The sequence below is a fragment of the Dipteris shenzhenensis genome, chromosome 5 (genome assembly GCF_047967505.1).
Source record: "Dipteris shenzhenensis isolate YYH24624 ecotype China chromosome 5, Dip_SZ_1.0, whole genome shotgun sequence".
Classification (NCBI taxonomy): domain Eukaryota; kingdom Viridiplantae; phylum Streptophyta; class Polypodiopsida; order Gleicheniales; family Dipteridaceae; genus Dipteris; species Dipteris shenzhenensis.
Genome location: NC_141600.1, coordinates 9972713 through 9989386, shown reverse-complemented (window position 1 = coordinate 9989386; position 16674 = coordinate 9972713). Strand labels below are relative to the sequence as shown.

General features: G+C 40.1%; 1 protein-coding gene across 1 annotated transcript; it reads left to right on the top strand.

Moving 5' to 3' along the window:
- Positions 1–12097: 12097 nt before the first annotated feature.
- On the top strand, positions 12098–16362 carry LOC147901603 (expansin-A15-like; the record flags this gene model as incomplete). Its single annotated transcript, XM_087374543.1, has 4 exons — positions 12098–12149; positions 15419–15490; positions 15617–15935; positions 16059–16362. Coding segments are annotated over 4 exons (747 nt in total), but the record flags the coding sequence as incomplete, so codon positions are not given.
- Between the last annotated feature and the right edge of the window lie 312 nt (positions 16363–16674).

Sequence of the window (16674 nt, the reverse complement as noted above, 5' to 3'; positions counted from 1 at the left end):
TATTCATGACATGTTCATGAGCCTACCTTCCATGTATGATGATTATCCCAAATGGGCATGTCAAGGCAACCCCGTGAACAACCCCGACATGATTGGCATGATGTGCGAAGCCAGATGCAAGCACACTTATTTGTGTGAGAATGCTTTGGCAATTTGTACTACAACTTATAGTGCAAGGAAAGTAGTGCATGAGTAGGGGTTCATACACACCAATTTGAATGCTTGCGACTACATGTTGGATTTCACACTAGATGAAAATCAGTGCAAGTGGGCATTATCAACTGGGAAAGGTGTTTGTCTAGGACCAAGAGAGCAAGTTGAGGTGCATGTACCCCAAACATGATTTCCTTGGTTTGCACCAGAGCTATATGCAAGGAACGGTGCAAACCCCCAACCACATGGCACATGGTCAGGTAGTTTAGATCGCTATGCTATTGATTGGCTATTCAGCAAAATAGCAAACTTTCTTGTGGGTTGTAGATCTACTTTGTTAGATAACAAATTGTATCCAACGTATGTGTGTATTTGCAAAGCACTTTTGTGCAAGAACCAAGCTAGGGAAGGGATGCACGCACATAGTGTCGAGATGAAATTGTGGGTCACAATACAACCAAAAGATGAAATGAAAACCTATGTATAAAATCATTTTTTTTTACACCTCATCATGTGCAAATGGTCAAACTGGAAACTTTTATATTTAAAAAGAAATGATAGTTTTATAAGCTTACTCCTTTTCAAGTTGTATGCATTCAAACATTGTTAAATCTATCAAGCACTGTTTTTAGGCCATTGTTGGTCGAACACAATTGAATGTTTCATTTTGTGCATATAATTGTTAAAAATTTGATCATTATTTGTATCTTTGCAATTAGGTTTAAGGTTTTCATTCTCATAGGATACATAAGTAGAGTATCAAGCATAGCATACACAAGTAGAGTATCAAGCACAAGTGTTCACTGTGTGGCAACAAGGGACAAAAGTACACTCTAGAGCAAATGAAAATGAGATCATTGTGTGTGTAGAGTAGCGGGCAAAGTTTCGCTTGTAATATCTTAAGCCTAAAAGATGGTATGATGAATCTCAAAGGATGAGGATAGCCAAAATGCTCTCTAGAAAAGATCCAATCATACTTGCAAAATCAGGATCTAGAGAGAGAAATATTAAAGCAACATGAAAAGTCACCTTCTGAGACATCTTCTTATCGTATTGCTCAAAAATTCCTTTGAGGGTAGATGCCATCAGGTGCATTGCAACTCCAATGACTAAGATGACAATTGGGATTTTCCATCCACATTATTCTTGAGGTTGGTTATTACGCTCTTGGAGATCGCCCTTGAGAAATATACATCATGTCCTTTCAGTTGCTCTACTATTGCTTGAACCTACCAGAACTCCACGGTTCCTCTCGTATCAGGAAAGAAGTGAATGGTCTTCTTCAGCACATCTTGGAGGTCTGTTGATAAGCTAGAAATATTGACTCCACCATTTTTACTAATCTAAACGTTGGGATATACATCTCAAATATCATGTCTCTTCCAGTGCTTCTCAAAGAAGTGTGCTTGCAAATTGCATCTAGGAATGCCTAGCGCATTTTCAATCACGCTTTCAGTGATGGTAATCTTCTGATCTTGATAGACTAGTTGCCCCTCCTTCATGTTCACCTCATGTACCAACTTGGTGAAGTTTTTGAGAGCATCCAAATTGGGCTTTTGAAGAGCAAGAGAGGACCTCCCATATGTCACAATTTCAAGATCAGGGAAGGAGAGACTCTCGCACTGTGCTATGCCACAGAGGGGGAGGAAAGATTGTGTGAGGAGCTCCTGAGCTATGCAGGGTCCATTATGAGAGGGGATAGAAGTTGCAAGAAGAGTGCAAGGGAGACAAAAATGGTCAAGAGTGATAGAAGATGAAACTGTGAAAGAAATAGAATATTGGAGACTTAATTTTCAATCCGAGTGAAAGGGAGAAAGAAAAGTCGAGAGGGATAGAAGATTAAACAATTAAAGGAATGGAATAGTGGAGGCTTGAGTTTACAATCTGATTGCAAGGGAGAACGAAACCGTCGAGAGGGATAGAATACGAAATGGTTAAGGGAATGGAATAGCGGTTTGTAGCCCGACTACATTGTCAAGGTGAGAGCCACCGCGGTGGTTGTAGCCTGACTACACTGTCAAGGTGAGTGCCACCATGGTGGTTGGCCTGAATTTTGATTAATTCAAGGCGATGGTACTAACTTGCATGGTAATGCGTGATAGACGTGATGGCATATAAGATTCCCGGCCACGTCTATGGTAGTGGCTAAGACCCACTGAGCTGGCAATTAATTACCAGCCACCATAGTCGCCCGCAATTACTCACCTTCCAGTTACCACCACCAGGCTTGCATTCATGATTACTACGAGTGCAATAAATTACCAGTCACCGGGCTTGCATGCTCAGAAGAGTACTAGAGTGCATGGTAATGAGGGATAAGAGGTGATTAGGTTTCATGATTTACTTTATTGGGAAATACCGCCCGGTGGTGGTGGCTCTCAATAGTCATGTATATCGTGGCTACGATTCCACCGGGCTGGCAGTAAAAATTACCAGCCATTGCTCACCCACCACTGGTGGGCTTAAGCATGCATGATCACACTGAGTGTAGTAAAAATTACCAGTCACTAGGCTCGCATGCTCAGTAGAGTACTAGAGTGCATGATAATGAGTGATAACAACCACGTCTATCGTGGCTACCATTCCACTGGGCTGGAAGTTAAAATTACCATCCACCGTAGTGGCCTGCTCATCCACCACTGGGCTTAAGCATGCATGATCACTCTAAGTGCAGTAAAAATTAATAGTCACTGAGCTTACATGCTCAGTAGAGTACTAGAGTGTATGGTAATGAGGGATTAAATGTGATTAGGCTTCATGATTTACTTTTGTGGAAATTACTGCCTGGTGGTGGCGGCTCTCATCAGCCATGTCTATCGCGGCTACGATTCCACTAGATTGGCAATTAAAATTACCAGCCACCACTAACCCACCACTGGGCTTCAGCATGCATGATCACTACGAGTGCATTAAAAATTTCTAGTCACTAGGCTCGCATGCTTAGTAGAGAACTAGAGTGCATGGTAATGAGTAATTAGGGCTTTATGAGCCACGTCTATCGTGGCTAAGATTCCACCAGGGTGACAGTTATTACCAACCACTAGAGTGGCTTGCTCACCCACTACATGGTGTCTGCTTCATGATTACCAACCCGTCTGGAGTGGTGCCTAAGATTCCACCGCGGTGGCTTGCAATTAATATGGATGGAACCCTGGGCTCTAGCCACCATGGTGGCTCGAACTTTATAATATATAAGATCCGTGGCATTTGGCATTTTACTACATTGCTCTCACCCACCCCTACTCTGCTACTTTGCTCCACACGCTCTCCTACTCTGCTCCACACCCCTCCTCCAGCTCTTTTCTACCCCTGCTCTACTTTGTTCCATGCTCCCTCCTCTAACTCTCGTAACTCAACTGCTCCCCTGCTCATCTACTGCTCACCTACTCATCTTCACCATGCATACTATCACCACCCTCGATGCTCTATGATCCCAATGTTACCTGCCTTCTTATATAAGGTGATTGTGTTGCACTCACTTGGAGTAGAAATGTTGGCACTAGTGGAGACCCTTCATTCCCATAGTCGATTCCCCCCACATCTACATATCACCACCTTAGATGACATGCTCATAGAGGGCCTCTTTATGGCTGTATTGTATGGGTTTTCCCTAGATGTTGATGAAGGCCTTAGTATTTTCAAAGTAGAGTACTCTCAACTTGTTGGGGAGGGCGTAATCTGAGTTCTGGCAATGTGCATGGTCTTCGGCCTCTCCATCGTATCCTCTTTTGGCTCCCTAAAATTTTTTAATGCAACAAGCTAGACTAGTGAAAATACTGAGCTGTACAAATTCCCTATTGCTAGACGAGGCTCTTAGTAATGGCTGGATGTAATCTTTTAACCTCTAAGGCTCTCAATGATCTTTTGGCTCATTGGATGTAATGTTTTGGTCTCTAAGGCTCTCAGCAACTGCTGAGGTTTTTTATTACATTTATGTAATCTCTTTTTGTTCAATTTGAGGCTCTCAATATGCACTATTGTTAACTTTTGTATTTGAATGGTTATGGTCGCTAGTTCTTTTAACCTTTAAGGCTCTCAGCAATTGCTGAGTTTTTATAAATGTAAGATCCTCTATTCAATTTTTGCTCGATATAAGTCGTTAATTTTTATATAACTTGTTATTGGACGTAGATGTACATTGTAATCTCATTTGGTCAATTTTCACTCGATAAATTATACTTTTGCCCTCATTTATATTTACTGCAACAAGGACTAAAATACTAGTAACGCAGGACTACAATTTCCTTGGTTTATGACTAAAATAGCGCTAAAATAACTCCAACGACCCACCATTGTGGTTGCATGGAGATACAATTAAACTTTTAGAAAATGCAATTGATAATATGGCCCTTGAGGAGTCCCCTCTAGAGGCAAGGACCATATCGACATGCATTATACAATATCTAGGATTCCACTAAACAGAAATGGCATGTCGATACGGCCCTTATCCAAGGGGACCACTCAAGGGCCATATTGTCAATTACATTTTGCTTGGTTGCACAAAGGTACATTTTCCTTGGTACACAAATATATAACTCCAAGAACCAGTGTAGTGGCTGTCATAGATCTTCTTTTATTTGCTAGTGCCCTGGTCGTCATAGATCTCCTCTTGTAATACATAAAAATAGGTAATGGAGCTATAACTCCAAGAGCCAGTGTGGTGGTCTCTCCAAGACAACCTTGAATTTTGGGCAATGATAGGTCGTCAAGCTAGAGGACTGCGTTGAGGCGATGCTCATAATGATAGATTACATCTCATTATTATGCCAAAAACCAGTGCGGTGGTCTCTCCAAGCCAACCTATGATTTGCATGGGTAAAGATGCGGCAAAAGGCTACATGATGACAGGTGGTTAGGCCAGAGACTTTGCTACGATGGTGTTCATAATGATAGATTGTGTCTCATTATTACGCCCAAAACCAGTGCGGTAGTCTCTCCAAGCCAACCTTCAATTTTAATGATCTGCTCTACGAAGCAAAGCAAATATGCCATGTGTCGAGCTATGCAGTGTTCAAAATAAATATATTATATCTCATTATTATGCTAGTGTGTCATCATGACGTCGGGAAATTTTTTAGTGAGAGCGCAGGTCCGCACAAAATTCAAATATTCACCTAGGAGTGCATCGCATCGTGGCCCCAAAATGGTCTCAAAAATAGTTTTGCGATTGGCTACACCGAAGCAAACATTGACCCAGTGATATGATTAGAACTGTCATTTGAGAGAAAAAACAATTATGGGCATTCGTTATCCATCTAAAGGGTTTTTGTGTACTTTATGTGAAGCAATTATGTATGGAAGCGATTTTGATACCACTTTGATTTGTGGATATCTTGATTCTTGTATTTCACACATGTTGGTGGATATTTCATCTATCGATACTGTACTGCATCTGATTTCAAATTGTCATGCGGTATTTCAATCAAATGGTAAATTTGTTTTTCTAGTATTGTCTTTACAAAAATTTCCAAAAATCTATATATCAATCGAAATAAGACCGATGATAAAATACCCCAACATACTCATCGAACTTCATGAAATTTGTCATATTAATTGAAGGAGATATACTAACCTGCCACCATCCAAAATAACATTTTGTTAGAGCTATATATGTTATCATGGGAAGGAAGGTTTAGAACGCATTTCTCCAGGTGTTATCCATATCACAACTAAGTATATCAAATTTAATTATTAGCGATGTTAAGCCTAGTGTACATTTATTTGGTTTTTGTGTTGTCAAGTGATCTGACATTGAAAAAAACATTAGTATGTATGCCCAATTCTGTGTATCATCAAGTGTATCTTATCTAATGCCATTTTGTTATTTACTTTGATGTAGAAGTTGTTGGAGAGTGTAGTGTCGGCTCTATATAAGATGTATTTTTCAATAAGACACCACCTCTTTTGTTTAATATGTGTTTTGAATGCACAACATGTCAATTGCTCATGTTTAATCATGGCTATGGACTATAATCAATCATTATTTGTTGTTGATCCAAGCACACAAAGGTTATTTACTTATTATAGAGAAGAAGCTTACCATCAATAATTACAACCCAACTGCAAATACACACACGTGTACACACACACACACACACACACATGTGTGTGTACATACATACATACATACATACATACATACATACATATATATATATAAAAGAAAATATGTTGGAAAAGATAACTAAAACAGCATGAAGCAAAGAACTCAAATAAAGGAGAACTTTAGAGAAACTAAGAAAGCAAAATCAATTCTAAATCAAGAAGTAAATAAATTCCTAATCAATGTAAATTTGAGACCCCATCTATATAATTGTGTGTGTATGTAAAACTCTTTATAAGTTTATATAAATTTCTAAGTAAAAAGACTCTTAATTCTAACTTCAGGCAAGCAAATATACCAATAGCTTACATTAATATTGGTTGAACATAGCAATCCACGATGATCCAAGAGCATCGAGTTATAATCATAGGTAGAGAAGAGAAACTTTTATACAAACATCCTTTTCACTATCTATATATAAATATATCTCCAACTATACATAAATATCCATATGTTCTTAGAAGAGTATAATTAAAAATACATATCTATGTATCCATATAACTATACACACACACACACATACACACATGTATAGATGTGATTATTATTAACCATCTATATACTTATAAACCACTAGACATATGCAAACTCTACAAAATAAAAAATCTATCTAAAAATAAAAATTTCATGAACTTATAATTCAAACCTTAGGCAAAGAAGAACAAAAATTTGAAATATTCCTTTTTTTTATAAATTACTTCTATTAACATATATATTTATATTTATATTTATAAATATCTTTATCTATGTATATATATATAAGCATCTAAAAAGAAACTTTATCCCCCCTCCACACACACACATATATACATATAAATTCAAGAACATGACCAAAATCATCCTCTAAAAATACAACATAATGCAGTTTCAATCTCATGATAGTCACTCATCACATGACATAGCAGAGACTAGCTACTGTGACATCCCCATTGACGTCATTAGTACCCAACAGTGGCTATAAAACATAGTATAAACATATGCTCTCACACATACAAATCCATACACCCACACATACTTGAGTATCCATTTATACAAGTGTCTTCGTACCAAGTTTTTGTCGACACTCCGGAGGTGAAGGGCAAACTGAATCGTGACAAGGCTAGCGCTAAAGAAGAAGGTTAATAAAAAAAGTAGTCCAGAGTCTCTTCATTCTCTTCATTCAAGCTACAACTACTTGTGAAGACTATACAATTTCATTCTAGTCTCTCCAAAACGAGCATCTAAGTAAAAAATGCCTAGATCATCTAGTTGATAGGGCAATGCACCACTTAATATATGTTTATTTATTTAAATACACACACACGAACACACATCTCGAAATAAAAACCATTAAGAACGTATAAGCTTGAAAACCAGACATAAGAGGTTAGGACCATTTGAAACAATATAAGCAAGAGAGCACGCGGCTTTGTGTGCCCAACAACACTGCCCCATTGTTTATGATGAGGCAACTTTAGTAGATGTAGATGAAAGGTTGAATCGGCTTTTGTTGTTTGTTGGTGTGGAAAGTAAGCAATATTAATATACACATTGAATTAACAATAAATCTCAGAGGAAGGAAACAATGAACTTCATATGAACCCATCATGCCTCCCAACTTCCAAGTCAAGTCTGCTTGCACTGTGAGCAACATAGCTTGTATTAGTATACCCTCCGATCAATAGTTTCAAGGGGTGGCATGTTATCTCAAGTATTCCATGTCTTTCTCTCTCCCAAGGAAGCATCTATCTTGACCATGATTATTCACAACATTATGCTTTGTTGACGAATGTTGATATTTCACACACATTAGTGCAGTAGCTCATGTTACTTACAGAAGCACATATACACACTTGTTTTGCTAGACTCTAAGATAGTGTACTTTCACAACAAGACAAAGCAACTATAGACACACTTGATAGATGCGCAAAATAGCGGGCGCATCTATAAGCATTGTTAGAATAGCAAAAATACAAGCACGTCTAATAGCACATCTATTTGCACGTCTGCACTGCAAATTAGACGCAGATTTAGATGCAAAACAGGGAATACAGAAAGTGAGATTTTGGTGTAGGCTAATAAATGTACATCATTGCTTTCCAAACATTGCCCATGATTACCAAAGCACGTAATTTTAACAAAAATATCAATGCTTTTTAGCAAACTCACATATACAAAAATTAAGTGAGGTGGGGAGAATATGAGACAGTATGTAAATTAGTTTTGCCATATCAATGATGGGCTATGGTTCAATCTCATCCTCAATGAGATCAACCCTTGCCAAACTATCTACTTCAAGATCCAAACCAGTGTTGAGATCTACAAATACATTCAACCCACTACTACTTGTGCTACTCATGTGCTCATCAAAATCAACATCACTAATGGTAGGCTCGTCCTCATGGGTAATGGCCTCAATATCTATATCTCCTATCTCATGATCATCCTCCTCTCTTGTATCATGGTCATCATCACCTCCATGGCCATGATCATTCTCCATATGCTCCATATTAGCAAATGTACTATACATCACTTTGGAACGTGGCGTAATAGGTATGACATGTCACCACCTATTATTATCCACCATTGGTTGATAAACAACCTAATTCAAACACAAATACAATCATGTTATTTTCCTTACATCGAAGGTATCAAATATTTAAAAGTGAGTATTTTTAAATGTGTGTACAATACCTGTTCACATTGTTGTGGTAGTAATAGCATGTCCTTCTTACTTTGCCAAAACTTTGTGGAGTCAATAGTTACAAAGCGACTTGCATGGCATTTTATTGTTGCATTAGGGCCTCTTTCCACCACGTCCTTAAACCACTTTACATCCAAAACATACACAAAGAAGTGTCAAAAGTCAAGCTAAATAATATCTTGGATTATGCCACAATAATCATCCATGGCTCCATTGGCTCCCTCAAAGCTAGCAATGATGCCAGAATCTTGTGTGTTTCATTTATCATCAATCCATTGTGTTCGAAAATGCTTGCCCTCACACCATATAGCATTGAACATAGTACACTACACCAAGATAAAATCAATTACATAAGCAATCTAAATTGTTGAAAGCTCCTAACTTATGCATAACATTCTATATACTGACCTTGCTCATGCATCCCCTAGCATACTTCCATTCTTTTATTGTGATATGCATCCCCTCATCTCTCTCTACTCTCTCCATTTTGTCAAGTAGCCAATCCACATGAATATCCTTTGGAAGTGCTCTTAGATGATGAGAGTATGGCACACGAGATTTGTGGTGTGTACGAAAGAGGGCCCTTTTTCCTTGTATTCTTGCCTTTGCATCCTCGTATCTTGTCACCCATCTTTTTATCACATCACTATTAGGCATGCAATAGAGATTGATATTATTAAGCAATTCCGTGTCTATTACTTTGCTGCATCCTTTCCCTTGAGGCATAATAGAAGTCATCCTTAGGTCTTCATCATCTCTCCATAGTCATGGGAGAGAGCTAACATCAACAAGAAACTCAGAAATATATACAAGTGACTCTTGTACCAACCAACCCTTAGCCATGCTACCTTTGGGTCTTGTATTTTGTCTCATGAAACCCTTCAAGGTCTTCATGAAGTGCTCAAGGAAGAACAACCATCGTGCATGTACAGTACTGCATATAGGAATCTCATCCACCAAATGCACTATGAGATGTAGTTGGCTTGTGAGCATAGAATGTGGAAATGTCTCCTCCACTAAACAAAACACCTCCACTGACATAACTCGAGCATTCTCAAGCGTGGTGGGATCTATTCCCTTTGAGCTCACAAACCTAGAAAGGAAAAAGTATGCAATATTAGTAATATGAACACCTTGCATCCTGTAAAGTACCTCGTAAGCTCGCCCATCTTGTAAATACAATATTCACATTTTGTATCCTAAAAGTACCTCACAAGGTTGCCCATCTTGTAAATACAATCCTTCCTATCCTTCGATGCACTGCGAGAAATGCTAGTAGGTAGTATGAATTGAACACACGAGGAATGGTTGATTAGTTGCTTCTAATTCACTCACAAATTTGGAAGGAAAAAGATTTTATACACATAAAATACTTACTTGGAGCATCTTGTGCCAATCATGAGATTTCAAGCCATATAATTGCTCTACACCTCTTTTCTTGCTCTTTGTGAAGGCCCCCTTCAAACACCTCATGCATCCAATGGGAGTACGAACTGTAGTGATAGCTCACTTCATCGCCACCATCTCTAGCTTTGATAACCTCCAGGGTGCACGAGGTAAAAAGACACGTCCATTTGGCCTCTCTTGTGGCCAAGCTTCACACATTCTCCCTATGGTGCATAGATCCTCCCTTATGCCTGTAGAATCTCATGTCCCATTCAAATGTTCCCAAATGGTAGACACCACATTCTTGAAGATATGCATGGGATCAATCAGGTGATTGATCTTCAGGTGGGACCAATATGGTAAACGATAAATGGAGTATCTAAACAAAAGCTGGTGTTAACGTGCAATCTTTATTTCTAGCCAATATAGCACACAATAGTTACAAACTCTTACCAGCTCATGCCAAGTGGTGGAGTCGTGAATCCATCCCAAATTCTCATCCAATCTTCCACAGTGCGTGATTGTGGGGGGACTTCATTCCAAGGGGCGACATATCTAGGATGATCAGGTGGGAGAAATCGATGGTGATTCTCATAAATGACCTTATTCAATGCGTTTGCCCGTGAGGCAACTAGCGAAGGACCATAAACAGGACATGCATGGTAACCCGATGTAGTGAGACCTGAACAATAGATGCAATTAAGAGTTTAAGGTGGGTTTAGGGTGCCACACATAAGAAAAGAGGGTGAACAAGGAAAAGAAGAAAGAGAAGCAAAGGGTGAACAAGGAAGAGAAGAAAGAGAAGCAGCTTGGAAGAAGGACAAGAAGCTTCCATACCTCTATCCAAGGTAAGTCTCTTGACGGTTGATCTTCTTTGGAAGTTGCTCTCTTTGGATTCGTCCTTTGTCATATACAGGGAATATTTGTTTTTTGTACTAGTGTTGTTCTTTTTGGGGTCACACACATGTCCTTTTCAATTTATTAGAAAAAGGCGTCTGTCAAAGCGCATCTATAGATGCATCTATCTTTTGGAAAAATAGATAGCTACGCCTATAGACGCGCTATTAGACGTGTCTATAGACGCGCTCCGATAGTCTTATCTATTCTTCGCTTTTCCCTTCCTTTTTCTTCTCTTTCCCTTCACCTTCCCCTTCCACTTCCACTTCCAAGAAAAGGATTGCATATTGAATGATGGAAATAAGTGATTGCATGAATGAAGAAAGGGACTGTATGAATGATGGAAAGCGATTGCATGATTGAAGAAAGGAATTGCATGAATGATGGAAAGGGAAAGCATGATTGAAGAAAGGGATTGCATTCGTGAGGAAATAAGGGATTGCATTCTCTTTTTCTCTCCTTTCTCCTCTCTTTCCTTCTCTTTTCTCCTCTCTTTTTCTCTCTTATCTCCTTTTCTTTTTCTCCTCTCTTTTTCTCTCTTTTTGTCTCTTTTATCATCTCTTTCCTTCTCTCTATTTTCCTCTCTTTCCTTCTTTTTTCGTCTCTCTTTTTCTCTCTTATCTCCTCTCTTTCCTTCTCTTTTCGTCTCTTTTCTCATCTCTTTCCTTCTCTCTTTTTCTCTCTTTCCCTCCTCTCTTTTCTCCTCTCTTTCTTTCTCTCTTTTTCTCTCTTTTATCCTCACCTTTTCTCTCTTTTATCCTCTCTTTCCTTCTCTTTTCATGGTAGTTTTCCTCTCTTATCTCCTCTCTTTTTCTCTCTTTTTTCCTCCTCTCTTTTCCTCTATTTTCCTATCTTTTCTCCTCTCTTTCCTTCTCTCTATTTTCCTCTCTTTTATCCCCTCTTTCCTTTTCCTTCTCTCTTTTATCCTCTCTTTCCTTCTCTTTTCATCTCTCTTTTTCTCTCTTATCTCCTCTCTTTCCTTCTCTTTTCTTATGTCTTTCCTTCTCTCTTTTTCTCTCTTTTCCTCTCTCTTTCCTTCTCTCTTTTTCTCTCTTTTATCCTCACCTTTTCTCTCTTTTTCCTTCTCTCTTTTATCCTCTCTTTCCTTCTCTTTTTGTGGTAATTTTCCTCTCTTATCTCCTCTCTTTCTCTCTCTTTTTTTCTCTTCTCTTTTCCTCTATTTTCCTCTCGTTCCTCCTCTCTTTCCTTCTCTCTATTTTCCTCTCTTTTATCCTCTCTTTCCTTCACCTTGTCTCTCTTTTTCCTTCTCTCTTTTATCCTCTCTTTCCTTCTCTTTTGTCTCTCTTTTTCTCTCTTATCTCCTCTCTTTCCTTCTCTTTTCATCTCTTTTCTCATCTCTTTCCTTCTCTCTTTTTCTCTTTTCCCTCCTCTCTTTTCTCTCTTATCTCCTTTCTTTTTTCTCCTCTCTTTTCCTCTCTTTCCTTCTCTCTTTTTCCCCATGTGAAGCTTCAATAGCCTAACATTGAGCAAGCAGATGCAGACTTCTGTCACTCTAATTCAAAGAATGCAGGAGTCTATAAATGCTTGCTCAATGTCACGTTGTCACTCTATTTTTTCTTTTGCATCTCGTGACAAGGGCATGCTCAATGGTAATCTTCTTCTTTTCTTTTCTTCAGTTCATCATATGGCCAGGAAGCTCTTCAACCTCACCTGATCTTTGGGATGCCATCTTTCAGGAGTTATATAACATTTTAGGGCACCCTCCCACTCCTACGGAGTTATACACATACATGACGGGTACTACGAACACCCCCTAGGAGTCGGCAGTACAGACTCCAAACCACCCCAATCCCACACCAGCTGAGATTACCCTAGCAGAGTCGAGACAGCCCCAGAGCTGAGCCCCTTCTCCCCCCTTGCGATCAGGAGGTCCTGCATTTCATGCAACTAAAATTACAATTCTAAGTCTTTCCAAAGTAAAGTATTTCATGCAACTAACAAATTCACATCCTATGTCTTTCGAAAGACACCTAAAATATTTCATGCGTATGTTGGTAGATGTTCATATGTTCTAAATTTTGGATCTCTACTACAGGTATTAGATCTGGTGGATGTTTCTTATCTGGTTCTTCTTTTCGTCCATTTCATGGAGGCTTAGGTGGTTTTTCGTATGGGCCATGATTTGGATCTAGTGTAGCTATTGGTAGTGTTGGGGATTTGTTTAGTGGTGGTGGTATAGTTGCTGGCAATGATTATGGTGTTGGTGTTGAAGTTTGCTCTGGTCTTATTGGGGTTGGAGTTTAAGTTTCTTCTGGTGTTCCTAGAGTTCCTATTCCTGTTGTCGCTAGTGTTGTTGGACGCTTGAGGAATGTTACTGATTTTGGTGATCTTCTTCAAGAAGATGAGAATTTTCTAAAGTGTTTGTCAGAGTGTGTTGCTAATAATGGTTCTAAGCGGCGACGGGAGGAGGATGGTGAATTAGTGAATGTTGCTAGTTGTTTCTCGAATTGTGTTTTCAATTTCTACGGAGGGAGTCATTCTAGACCTGGTGCTAGCTCTTCTTCAGGGTAGTTGATCGCCATGGAGTTGTTCATCTCGGTGGAGTTTTGGTGATGGCGGCAGACTTGGTTGTACTGGCGTTTAGTGTGATACTTCTTGTTTTGTTTTTTTGAAAACTGGACAATCTTTGATTAATATGGAGAATTTTATGCTTTTGTTTAGTTACTATGGTTAGGTTAGGTTTTACCGATTGTATTCGAAGCTAGGTGGTTATCCGATTTTTACATGAATGTAAAATTTTTTTTAAACCATCTTTTACTATGGTAAATTTGCTAGTTGTCATGATGTAATTTAGCGAGTTGTCATTTTCTCTAACGGTTGATGCTGATGTGTTGATAGCACACATGTGTTATTTTTGTCGATTTACTTTTTCGGTCAGCGATTTACCTCTCTGTGCGATTGGAAAGCTTAATTGATCCAACGGCTGGGATTTATTTCCCGCCGACCTTGGCCCTTGATGATCGTGCCACCTTGTTGAAAGCAAGACCCATACTGATAACTTTAGCATAGACACCTCTGAAAGAACACCACAATCAACTAATCTACAAACCATGATGGACTACTCTCGACTCAAATTAGAATTCAAAGAACCAACAAGTTAAGACTCTTAGTTAGACTATATATGGAGCAATCTTGACAAACCTCATTCAAATAGTGACACATCATTCCATTGAAGATCATTGGTACATAATGCACACTTAAGACTTCAACCTCATAATAACTTTCCGAAAGGCACGGCCTTAGTAAGTTAGTCACCTTGTTCATTTAGCTTTTCTCTCGTAGTAGCTTTTCCCAGGTGAGGCAAGGCCCTTGCAGCTATGGCGTGAGTCGCGTCTGAACCCACGCTAACTAACTTTCTTCGTTTCTTTCCCGTTGATAGATGATTAAGGGCTTTTGTGGGGTTTAAGGTCAACCGGAGAAACTACGTGCCGAGCATTTTGAATCCGCAGCCGCTGCATCTGCCTCTGCCCTTGCCTCCTGTCCACCACCGCCCTCAATCACTTCCTCATTCGACGTTCACCATCGCCACCACCTCTCGCGCTGCTTCTTCTTGGAGCAAATAAGGAAAGAGGAGGGAGAAGGTGACGTGCAGGAAACGTGCAACAAGATGCGATCGAGAAGGGATGAGATGCGACGAAGGGAATGGAGAACCGAAAGTGGGCGAGGATCCCTATATATCATTCACCCCTCGCACCTTCACTCCATCCCTCATCCCCTCCCCAGCTTCCTGATCTTCGCCTCCAGCTGCTCGCGCAGGACGCACGCAGCATTACTTCCCTGCGCTTCCTAGAGCCCTTCCAATATTCATTCCATTTGCCTATCTCTTTTTAGATGTACTTCTGCAGACATTGAAGCTTACAAAAATGTAAGGTTCCCTCGTATTTCTTCATAGAGCCTGTCCTACCATACGCTACGAGTTATTATCTTGAAGAAAAATTTATTCGAAATTCACACAAATCCCTCAAAGCGGTTGTGTTAGATAGTACTATACTTAGAGAAAGCATTGCAATATTGATATATTGATACTTTCAGCATGACTTGTATCGGCGCAACAGTCATCAGTTCTGAGTTGATCTGACGTTACTGTCTCAAATGTGGCTCTTTCAGGGATTTGCGAGCAGCCAGAGTCCTCCTGTCCCTGGTTTGTGTTCTACTCTTCCCTACCCAAACGGAATCCAAGCAGCGGATAGTCTGGTCACAGGCTCATGCTACATTTTATGGTGGAAGCGACGCTTCAGGCACGATGGGTATGGATATTCTAACGACGGCCAGATCATACGATAACTGTTGATTATAAATTTTTGTGCTGGCTTTAGCCTTACCTGCAATCTCCGACTGATCTGGCAAGTTAATACCGCTTACAATCACCGCAGGGGGTGCTTGTGGTTACGGAGATCTTTACAACAGTGGATATGGCACCAACACCGTTGCCCTGAGTACCACCCTGTTCAATTATGGTTTGAGCTGCGGTGCCTGTTTCCAGATCAAATGCTGGAATGAGCGCCAGTGGTGTCTGCCCGGAAATCCAGCTATTATCGTGACGGCTACCAACTTCTGTCCTCCAAATTGGGCGCGTCCAACCAATGCAGGAGGTTGGTGTAATCCACCCAGGCAGCATTTCGACATGGCAGAGCCCGCATTCTCGAGAATTGCAAGGACTCGGGCTGGTATAGTGCCAGTGCTGTATAGAAGGTAAGCTCGGTGGTCATCCCGGCCCCTTACGATACCCATTCATTTTACGGCAAGATAGTACTCATGTTCATCCCGGGGAGCTTAATATTTATCTATCTGATTTGCAATGGCCCGAGTATACAGGGTTCCGTGCGTTAAAAGAGGAGGGATGAAGTTCACGATCAATGGCAACCCTCACTTCAATTTGGTAATGGTATTCAACGTCGGTGGGGCAGGCTCTGTATCTGCGGTGTATATCAAAGGGTCAAGAACTGGGTGGCTCCCCATGAACCGCAACTGGGGTCAGAACTGGGAGAGCGGCACCATGCTAACTGGACAGGCCTTATCGTTCATAGTGGTCACCAGTGATGGGAGAAGCAAGGTCTCGTACAATGTTTCGCCTTCAAATTGGAGGTTTGGCGAGACGTTCACGGGGATGCAGTTTTAACTGTTCATGGGAGATTCAAAAGTGATCAGGAGAGAAAATGTCAACCGATACGCTCACCACTTATATCCCTACAATTATACTTCTTCGTTGGACGATTAAACCACGTCATAACATATATCAAGATGAACTGCAGCGGCTTGATCAGCGCACTGTAAACCTGCATGATGGCGCGATAGCCAGCTGCTTGAATAATGTAACTCTATGATCGTGTGTTGCTCCGGCCATGGTGGATCATTTTCATCATGCAACGGCATCATCACGAGTATTTCCACCTCGCAGTCACCCTGCTTCACCTCCCGTTGTCAAAGTGGT